At 37.3% G+C, this 11,479-nt stretch overlaps 1 protein-coding gene across 1 annotated transcript; it reads left to right on the top strand.

Moving 5' to 3' along the window:
• Positions 1-3,186: 3,186 nt before the first annotated feature.
• cnga3a (cyclic nucleotide gated channel subunit alpha 3a) lies at positions 3,187-11,381 on the top strand. Its single transcript, XM_042006900.1, has 9 exons — positions 3,187-3,399; positions 4,759-4,850; positions 4,987-5,070; positions 6,801-6,965; positions 8,379-8,438; positions 8,894-9,103; positions 9,247-9,348; positions 9,430-9,536; positions 9,616-11,381. Exons 2-9 carry the CDS (start codon positions 4,783-4,785, stop codon positions 11,010-11,012), a joined length of 2,193 nt encoding a protein of 730 aa, XP_041862834.1. The 5' UTR covers positions 3,187-3,399; positions 4,759-4,782; the 3' UTR covers positions 11,013-11,381.
• Positions 11,382-11,479: the final 98 nt, after the last annotated feature.

The raw sequence follows: 11,479 nt of genomic DNA, 5'->3' as shown, positions 1-11,479 counted from the left end.
GACGACAGGTATAGTATTTGTCTTAAATGTATTGTCATTATAAACTTTAAACTTCAGTGTGAAAGTGGCAGAGGGAACCATAACACAGAGCCAACACAAAACACATATTGTTTATATGAAACTGTCTATATAATACTCCTCTTCCTCATCTTTGTCTCCCACGCTATCAGTGCCAACCTCTTCATAATCCTTCTCCAGAGCCGCCATGTCTTCTCTGGCCTTAGAGAACTCTCCCTCCTCCATACCCTCACCTACGTAGCAGTGCAGGGGCATGGTAGGCATACATCAGATCAAACTTGTGGTGTAGCCAAGCCCAGGTCTCTGTAATAGCTCAGCTTGCACACAGCCCCCTGGACCTTGGCCAGACCCCACCTGGAGTGGTGGTCGTAGAGTGTAAAAGTTTTTTCATTACTTTAGCTAACACAAACATTTTATCTCATTTGCTAGTGATGTTGCTTTTTACTTTTAACAAATTAAAATCCTCTCGATTCTTATTTGTTCTTTAGTTGCTTATCTGTTTATTGGAGCAAATCGTTAAACGTGTATCTCTAAGTCTGCTGGCTTACTGTCACCTTAAGATTCTAACTCTGGTAATACCAGCCAGAGTTTTCAGCTTAAATTTGTTTTATAAAATGTTAGCATTAGCTAAAGTATTGGAAAATTATGAGCTATACCAGCCAACAATGGATTGTTTGTTGAAATAATTAGTTTAAATGAATCAATCACATTTTAAATATTTGTTGAAATGCTAATAATACAAACATAAATGGCATATAATAAATCTTACATCACAGTTCAGTTGCAATATGATTACTAGTCCAATACTGACCCAGTCTCAACAACACTGAAACATTTAATACATTATTCTTATATGCAAACAAGATGTTCATTTTCATTTTTTTACATAAATGGAGAAGACAATCGTCTAGGAAAAGGGTGGTTGCATCAGGTTTACAAAGATGGCAAGGTTTTGCAGTTTCAATTTAGGTTTCTGACTCATTCATTTTTCATTTCTGTCATTTAAAATTGCCCTGGGTGTCTGTAAAATAACTTTGCATGCATCTGCACAAACACAGTTCTATTTCAATACCTGGGCTTTCTCCATACTGTCAGCATCATCTTCAGCTTCACCTAGGTCTAATAATCAAACAGTTTTAAAGAAACAGCAAACAACAAAGTCTGAAAACAACATCACCCATGGGACTTGAACCCAAACCACCTGGGTGAAAGTCCAAAATCTAGAATTTTCTTGCTATTGTGCAAAGCTAACATGGGTCTACAGCCAATGATCGCACTCTGTGAAAACTAGGGTTTAAGATACAGTAATGACCATGTTCCTTCTAACAGGAATGTAAAGACACTTTCATGAGATCCATGTGCACCCGTAGTCTGAGCCTAATGAGGTTGGAGAAGTGTTCATATTTAACAGTAATAATGCAATGTAAATGTAATGGTACAACACATGCATGCTAGAACCATGAACTAGCAGGCTCTCAGTGAGGAGAATCTTAAACTCTGACAGGATTTATTTCTTTTGGTTTGAGATACAAAACAGATTCTCCAACTTCATAGTCCGAATTTAAATGACAAAAACAGATTTATTGGAATGATTATTAGAATATCTGTGTGCAGTTCTACGCAGTCAGACACACATTGCATGACGGTGAGCAGAAACAAAGCCGGTGTGAGTGTGGGACTCCAAGAACTTGGTGTAATTTTCTCACAAAAGGGAAAATGTTCTGCTGCTTTAAGCGAGGGAGCATTAGCTGGCTGAAATAGGTACTCAAGTCTAAGCTGGGATTAGCTTTGCAGCTCCGTATATCGCCAAGGGATTTCTCTTTAACCTTATGCTTTGGGTGATGAGCAGGAGGGGGTGGGGTGGCAAGGTGGAGCAGAAGCAGTACAATGAGCCTAATTTTCTTTCTAATCAACAATATCCTTATACTCATCAAGAGACTGAATCAATTATCACAATTTATTTACAGTAGTGTGCTGAAAGGCAGCACAAGACTTTCTTTGTCCATCTCAGAATGATACTAGTACAAGCATTTTCTGTGAATAAGTGATGTTATTATTATTTGTAATTGTGTTGTTTAGTGTAATTTTGGGATGCTGGAAAATTGTATTTATTCATTATGTGCTTTTGTATCGTGGAAAAGCAAAACAAGATTGTCCTGATTGGAAGCTGTATGCACATTATAATGAGTTCTTTCACAACATCAAAACACTAAACAAAAAATGCAAAAAAAGACCTTTTTATTTCTATCTGATGTATGTAATTTCTTTAAGATGAAGAAAAGGTTTCTAGTTACATTTACTACTGTTCTTCTTGTTTATGTTAATTTGACAGTAGCAGTTGAGGAGACTATTAATGAGACACAGCTAGGAGGGGGGAAATATGATAGATGGATAGATGGATGGATGGACGGATGGATGGATGGATGGATGGACGGATGGATGGATGAATGGATGGATGAATGGAAGGGTGGGCAGGCAACACTCAGGACTGCTGTTCATTTTCTGTCTTAAACAGATAAATACAGTTGATTCTTTCATTCCTAATCTCATGTTAGTGTAATGTGATCTGTTTATATAAACATGAGAGCAAAGCTCCAAAGCCTGGTCTTCCCCTCAGGTGAACCTGTACCTGTCTCTGCTTGCCCAATCATGTTTGTTCTAGTGGATCTTGTCAGATGGAAGGCATATACAACCAGTGTGTACATCTGATTGGAATACTTGTTTGATAGTTGGTTATTTGTTTGAAATGGCACCAACATCTAATTTCCCCTCATGCACTGATTTTTTAACTAAACATGTTTTAAATAAGCTAAAAAGCTCAAACAATGGAGATATGTTTTGTATGACTGGACAGGACTATAGCAGATTTATTGTGCAGTACTCAGGAGAGCCCCCTCCAAAACTCTCTTATTTGCACAATGCATTGCTAATAAGAAATAATGTAGAAGAAATATTCAACATACCTGCAGATAGTTTATCATACATGTTGCACTGTGCTGTCTGATACCTTTTTATAACGCATGTCCATGTCTGGTCTTTTGTCTGTGTGTGTGAGAGAGATGGACATGCTGATGTCAGGTGAAGCGATGGCCAGGACTCCTCCCCCTTCTGTTTGATCTGGGACCAGTCAGCTCAGTCGGTGTTGATCTCATGCAGCAGAGCTTCTGGGTCTAATTATGGACAACCATCAGCTATGTTTTGGTAATTAATTGTTTGTCAGGATAAATCTACTGAAAACACGCCACTGGATTAAAAACAATAAAAAAGAAAAGAAAAACGTTGCATTCAATTTTCGTGAAGATGGGATTACACTGGAAATATCAGAGGAGAGCTGCTGCTGTCATCAGCTTGCAGAACTCAGAGTGAGAAAGCTTCAGACAGGTGAGTTATCAGCTAATAGCATTTATCATTTATTCTGCCTGAAGAGACTGAGGTGTTTTTCTGTTTTTAGCTCATTTAGAAATTTTTCATTTCATTCTTATATGTTCAGACACAATATTGTAAGATAATACGATTAAATTCAATAATATTATGACTAATATATTAAAAAAAGTAGCATTAACCTGCAGGAAACATCTCATATGTTTAAATTAGGTTCTGAAAATAAATATGAACATTTTATGGAGGGAGATGGTTTGACTAGAGAAAAAGTCTAAATGCCAGTGGTGACTCTGAGGTGATGCAGAACATTCAGCCTGTAAATATTAGAATAGAAGTAATGTTTTAAATACAGAGTGGTGCATTTTAGAATAAATTCGCTGTAATTTTATTTTCGAATATAATTTGTAAAACAGCACTATGCTGTGCGGACCAACGTTCAAAGTTTATTTTAGCATTGCAATCTAGGATATTGTATTGTCTGAGGAAGGCTGGCTTTAACAAATATTAATAAAAGAGGGAACATTTTCTCTAGAACTGAACACACCAACACAAATTGTGTTGTATTTGTGCTGTTGTGTTAATGCACACTGATTAATAATCTTTAACCTTTGGTTTTTATGCATCACATACATGCAAATCTGCAAACCAACCAAAGCGCTGCATGTCTGGGAGATGATGTCACTCATACAGACACACTTCAGTTCATCAGCCTTGAAACACTCGGCTTCTTCACCATTCTCTCAGTGTAATTGCACTTAGTGGGGGTTGCTTAACTCCCTGGAATTAACTCTAATCTACATGAGCGCACGTGTTACAACCATTGGTGCTCCCTAGAGATCAGTGAGTCAATATTTATACCCAGACAAAAAAAGAACTTAAAAATAAACATGTTAAACTTCACAAAAGTGATGCACATGAAGAAATGTATATACAATGAAAGCTTTGCTAAATCCACCTGAAATATTTGAGAAAAACAAGTTTATTGGATGCATCTCCCGAGTCAGAACTGGCTGTTTCTCCAGACTGTCATCATCTTCAGCCACGTACAGTTGACTTGCTCTTTAAGCGGTGTCCTAATAGCCTTAACCTGCTATATACACCACTGAACATACCAGCTACTGCCCACCTGTAAGCCATAGCTTATTTTAAAAGCCTGTTGATGGTTCAAAGAAAGAAAGGTACTGATCTTGTTTAGTGTTTAAGGACATAAGCGGGTTGTATTTTTAGGTGCTATTCTGGCACAGAGTTCAGTCAACACACCAACAACTCCCACGAGTCGCCTTATCTTTTAATGTTTGATTTTCAAACTGTTACGAGTGTCAAAATGTTCCACATGTCACATTTCAGTTTCCTCTCCAGGACAGCGTTCCGGTTACAAAAACAATGGCAAAAGTCTACAGTGAAAACAGGATGGACGACCAGCTGGCTGTTGTTGAAAATGGGGACAGCAGGTCTGAAACCACCATTGCTGGTGGTGAAAATAAAAGGAGAAACTTTTCTCCAGCATATATATAATTGACTAAATTATATTTGGCTGAAACTGGTAAATTGGAAGTTGATTCGCCCCCCATGCCTGCTGTTTTCCAGGGCCCACTCTCTTTGTGAAGACAACTCCGATGGAGCTCTGTCCTCAAAATCCCACAGGGACTCAGGCGCCACATCAATGGCCAGGTAAACGTCTGCAGGAACACTTCAAGTACTTTTAGTGCCTCAGCTACTAGAAACAAACAATCTGGAGACCCATCAGCTGTTGCCTGCTGACCCGTACCATGGCCAGTATTTTGGGCCCTCTGGTGCAGCCAGTGGATACCCAGAAAACGTGTGTGTGGACCAAAACTCCCTGTTCACTGATGCAATTAGTGTCTAACCCGGGAGTGTCAAACTCATTTCAGTTTAGGTGACGCATGCAGCACAATTTGATTTCAAATGGGCCAGAACAGTAAAATAACAGCAAAATAACTTATTATTATACAATTATAATAATAATTATTATGATTATAATATAATATTATTATTTTATAATTATTATAGTATAATTATTATTATAAATAAAAAAAAGCTCCTTATTTTCCTCGTTTTAGTTAAAAAAAGTACAAGTATATTATCAAGACCTTTAACTTGGATTGTCTCAAGAATGAATTAAATAAACTAAACTAAACTAAACTGAACTATCCTTTTAGAAAACTTTAAGAATGACTTGATATTTCTTAAGGAAAAAAGGACAGTTTCAAAAATATTTTCAGTTTCACTTTTACATAATTTTTTATTAAATTTCAAATTAGGTCTTTTTATTTTAACAATTATTTATTACAGATTTATACATTTTATACATGTTTAAACTTCATTTATAAAAAATAATTTTTATTTTTTATTCATTATTTATTTATTTTTGATTGATTTTATTCAGATTAAATTAAGTTTTTCAGATATTTAATTTATTTTACATATAACATTTACACATGCAGTCTAGTTCACAAATCACAGTGGATCTACAAAATCACAAAATATTTTATTAGGTATTTGGAACAGAAACATCCAGCATTTCACATCATGATCAGAGTAACTTTTCAAGATCTAGAAGTTATTTTAAATGTGCATATGTGTGTAGTAATCCTGACCACCTGAACTGACTTCCCCCATAATGCAAAGGTCAGATCTATTAAGTTAGAAAAATATAAAAGTTATTCTCCCCTGTAAATGTTTTATATTTAAATATAAACCTTATGTGAACAAATAAGGAATTATAGTTAATCAAAGAATTGCTGTTAAAATCTTCTAGATCTTTTTCATATTTATTAAATTTATCCTGAAGGGGTCAGATTGGACCCTCTGGCGGGCTGGTTTTGGCCCCCAGGCTTTGTGTTTGACACCCTGGTCTAAATGCTGCTGAATTTTGAAAAAGCATTAAAAAAGAAGAACCACAGCACACTAAATAGTCCCTAGATGACAGCTGACGGCACCAAGATTGTAGTTAAACTTGTGATTTCTGTTACTTTTGTCTGCTACGCTTGTGTTGTAACATGTTGATTCAGATACATCTGAAAAACAAACCTAACTCTAGTCTCTCCCAGAGACTTTCATAGATAGAAATACAAATGCATATCATTTTTGGACCCCTATGTGTTAACCTGATTCCCAGCTGAATACCACTAGCTCTTTACCAGCGACCAGAGTATTTTCTTACACACAAATACACCTTTATCTAGGAAAACTGTGTTCTGTAAGATGGTCACATCTGGCGTTATTCTGCAGCGTGGCCATTTTCAGCACATTTCTTTCAGTGTAAGGTTTGAATGCTTCAGTCGCAAGTGGTATGCACTGTGGTTTGTCCAGACCGATAGTCTGTTCAAAGCCTAGATGAACATCATTTTGTGCTGTTTTAACTCCCACTGACCCTCTAGGCTGTCTTACTTCTTCCTCATGCTGCGAAACTGGACATCTTACAGGATGAATTCCACAGAAGAGAGGCAAGACTCATTTCTAGAGCGCTTCAGAGACCTCAGACACAAAGATGGAGAGAGCAATGGCCCATGCGTGGGCCATAACAGCACACTCCAAAATAGAAAGTAAGCAATTTCCTTTTGTTTCATTTGACTGACCTTCACTATGTGATTATCAAGCAGCCGCCTAAAACTGATGATCAAACTGGAGTCTAGACCAGGGGTGTCAAACATATGGCCCAGAGGAGGGCCTGAGCTGGCCTGCAGGATGAATTCAGCAAATGTGAAAATTCCATTGAAGACTTAATTTTTTTATTTCCCCAGCAATTCCTTATTTGTCCACTTATGATTGCATTGTTAATGTTTAAAACATGTCCAGGTCAGGAGGATAACTTGTTCTGATCTGACTTCCGTTTGTATGATGAGGTGTGTCAGTTCAGGTGGTCAGGATTACTTCACACATGTGGAAATGCACATGTATGTACATTTAAACCAACTTCTAGATCTTGAAAAATTACAAACCATATTATGAAATACTGTATTTTCAGTTCCAGATACCTGTAATAAAATGTTTTGTGATTTTGTGTTTTGTAAGACACATTTAAATGTGTTCATATATAAAATAGCAAACGAAATAAAACGTAAATAAATAATAGATCTAATTATATATTTAGTACAATATTAAATAAATAAATATAAGTAAAAATATAAAAGAAATTATGCATAATAAAATAACATATATTATATATAAAGTGTATGTCTAATATTTATGCAACTCTATAAGCATTTTTAAATAAAAACTATTCTATAAACAAAACAAGGGTCAAATTTAAAAATTATAGATATTATTTAATATATTTCTATATGTTTATACAAAAATATATATTTTAGATAAAATATATACAATAAAAATAGAAAATAACACATCGTCACCCTCTTGAAAACATTTTTTCAAAAGTTTTTCTAAAAGCACAAAAAACTGAACCAGATATCTAAAAGAAATCAGTTTTGTGTGTGTGTGTGTTTTGTTTTTAGAGAACACACACACACACCAGGCCATTATTTTAAGAGAGTTACGATATGTAAGTGAATAAACTGACGTGAAATATTAATCAACTTTGTCTCCAGTAAACTGAGGTTGTCATAATGTTTTCTGAAAACAACAAAGAGAAAAATGTTTTGATTCTTTATTGGTTGTAACGCTGTTATTTTACTTGTTCGGCCTACTTGAGATTAAAATGTGCGGCATGTGGCCTGAACTAAAATCAGTTTAGACGATTATTGAATCAGTCTGAAGTAGCCGTGATAGATTTCCTGCAGATATGACTCAGACTACCAGCTAACGGTCAAGCGTTTTACCCAAGCACCAAAAATTACTGGTAACCTTTCTTATGAACTGTGTGGATATATATATATATTTATATAATTGTACCATTTCTTTATGAAGAGGGAGGACATGTAGATGTTTAGAAATTTCTCTTGGTTCAGTTTGCAAAAAAGGAGAAAAACAAAAACATTTCACTGTGTTTCTTTCCAAAGTCTCACCAATAAGTGGCCTCTAGCCACTTACAACATGAATAACTGCAACAACACAGATGAGTAAGTGCACGGATATGAGGTCTTTTAGACATTAGTCATGCTTGGTATTATTAGAACATTTTGTAGTTACAGTCTAGGTGTTAAAACCAGTATCACTAAAAACCCCCTTGAGACCATGACTTCCTGTTCCTTCCACCCACATTACAAACATACACAAATAATCCTGTCCTTGCTTGAGGGATTTTTGTTTCAAGTTATGATGTGGGTTGTGTGGATTAAAGCCCGAGTGCATTTTTCATTAACTGTGGACGCACTACAGGAGCATCTTACCTGTAGTATGCTGCCATCTACTGGGCAAATATACAACCTGCACCGATCTTCCAACAAAATCTTCCGTTAAAGTGAAACCTAATGTAGCGCCCCCCCTTCATGTAGTCTGGTAGCACCTTGATGGTCCATCATGAAACACCCGGATCCTATTTCATCTCTGTGAAAACTAAATTTGTGATCCATAGCAAAAAAGAAGACAAAAAAGATGAAATTAAGAAAGATGAGAAAAAGGAGGAGGAGAAAAAAGATGCAAAGGATGAGGACAAGAAGGAAGAGGAGAAGAAGGATGAGAAGAAGGAAGAGAAGAAAGATGAGAAAAAGGATGAGAAGAAGGATGAGAAAAAGGATGAGAAGAAGGATGACAAAAAAGATGACAAAAAGAAGGCGGAGCCCCCGTAAGTACTTCATTAGGTGCATTAAAATTGTTCTGGCTGGAAAAATAGTAGAAAAAAAATACAGATCAGGCTTTTTCCTTAATGTACCATTAACAGAGAAACATAAACAACAACAATACAACTAAATGTTGAGTTATTTTCAGGAAAGATATCTGGATTATGGATCCAGCTGCAGACCAGTACTACAAATGGCTGACCGTCATCGCAGGCCCAGTATTTTATAACCTGATGATGATTGTAACGAGGTACTTTTTAAACTCATTATCAACTCATTCTTCGGTCAGCAGGGCAATGACAGACTTCTTTTCTTTTCTGCTCATGTTCAGGTCCTGCTTCAATGAACTCCAGGAATCATACACAAAGCTCTGGATAGTCTTGGACTACACCGCAGACTTTGTCTACTACGCGGACACATTTGTCCGATCAAGAACAGGTCAGATTCTTGGAAACACATCTCCATCCATCATATTTGTGATTTTGGGATTTGACGTATTCTCTTGTCTGCCCTTCAGGTTACCTGGAACAAGGCCTGCTGGTAAAAGATTCCAAGAAACTGAGAGACAAATACAGAACAACATCTCAGTTCAAGTATGACATGATTTCGATGATTCCCACTGATCTGTTGTTCCTGCAATACGGATTCAACAATCCGGAGTTCCGAATGAACCGTCTCTGCAAAATGCCGAGGCTTTTTGAATTCTTTGAGCGGACTGAGACCAGAACCAGCTTCCCGAACATGTTCCGTATCAGCAACCTCGTACTTTATATCCTCGTCATTATCCACTGGAACGCTTGTCTGTTCTTTGCTTTATCAAAAACCATTGGTTTTGGGTCAGACACTTGGGTATATCCCAATATCAGCCACCCAGAACATGGCCGCTTGGCAAGAAAGTACATCTACTCCCTTTACTGGTCCACACTAACCCTCACAACCATTGGAGAGACCCCCCCACCAGTCAAGGATATTGAATACGTCTTTGTCATTGCAGATTTTCTCACCGGCGTGTTGATTTTTGCTAGTATCGTCGGTAACGTAGGTGCCATGATTTCCAACATGAATGCATCTCGTGCTGAGTTCCAGGCGAAGATCGACTCCATAAAGCAGTACATGCAGTTTCGAAAGGTCACCAAAGACCTGGAGGCCAGGGTCATCAAATGGTTTGACTACTTGTGGACCGAGAAGAAGACTTGCGATGAGAAGGAAGTTTTGAAACACCTCCCTGACAAGCTCAAAGCTGAGATCGCTATCAACGTCCATCTGGATACGCTGAAGAAAGTGCGAATCTTCCAGGACTGCGAAGCTGGACTGTTGATTGAATTGGTGCTCAAGCTGCAGCCACAAGTGTTCAGTCCTGGAGATTATATCTGTAAGAAGGGCGATATCGGCAGGGAGATGTATATCATCAAGGAGGGAAAGCTAGCAGTGGTGGCCGATGATGGAGTCACCCAGTTTGTGGTGCTCAGCGATGGTGCATACTTTGGAGAAATCAGTATCTTAGGTATCAAAGGTAGTAAAGCAGGCAACAGACGAACGGCCAACATCAGGAGTGTTGGTTACTCTGATCTTTTTGCGTTGTCTAAAGACGACTTGATGGAGGCACTCACTGAGTATCCAGACGCCAAGAAGGCCCTGGAAGAGAAAGGCAAAGCCATCCTGATGAAAGACAACCTGATAGATGAGGCGGTTGCAAATGCTGGTGCCGACCCCAAAGACCTGGAGGAGAAGATAGTCAAGCTGCAGGGCAACCTGGATGATATGCAAGTGAAGTTCGCCCAGCTGATGGCGCAGTTTATCTCTAACCAGACAAGGATGAAGCAGAGGGTCACCGTCATGGAGGAAAAAGTGAAATCTGTAAAGCCGGAGGACCTCTCTGAAGTGGTGGCTGATAAAGATAAAAAAGTCCAGTGATAATATTTACCAGAGAACTCTAAAGTGACATTTCCTTACTTTATGTACTTCATGTAAATGCCCAAATTTCTATCTATTTATACATCATATTTATTATTATCATAATGTGTCAAATTGTGTACAGTGTATGCAGCGATCATGTTTTTCTCTACACTGACATCCAGTTTCATCTTGTCATGAAACAACTGGAGTATTTTGATCAGAAGCATGTATGTATGCCAAAAATGGCTTTTCATAGCCTTAGAAGAATGTCTTTTTTGTCTTGGTCAGTATTCATGTTGTCCCAGAAAATGAAATCATCTGTAAAGTAAAAGGCAGTTTTTACACTGGCTGCATTTGATGCTGTGTGAGAATGTACAAATAAACTAAAATGGCAGTTTAATGATGTTAATGTCAGCATACATTAACAGTTGCAAAACTTATATGTGAATAAATATTGAAAAAATCATGTAAAATAAATCATGTGT

This window comes from Melanotaenia boesemani, chromosome 14 (assembly GCF_017639745.1).
Source record: "Melanotaenia boesemani isolate fMelBoe1 chromosome 14, fMelBoe1.pri, whole genome shotgun sequence".
NCBI lineage: Eukaryota > Metazoa > Chordata > Actinopteri > Atheriniformes > Melanotaeniidae > Melanotaenia > Melanotaenia boesemani.
This window is presented reverse-complemented; position numbering and strand designations above follow the sequence as displayed.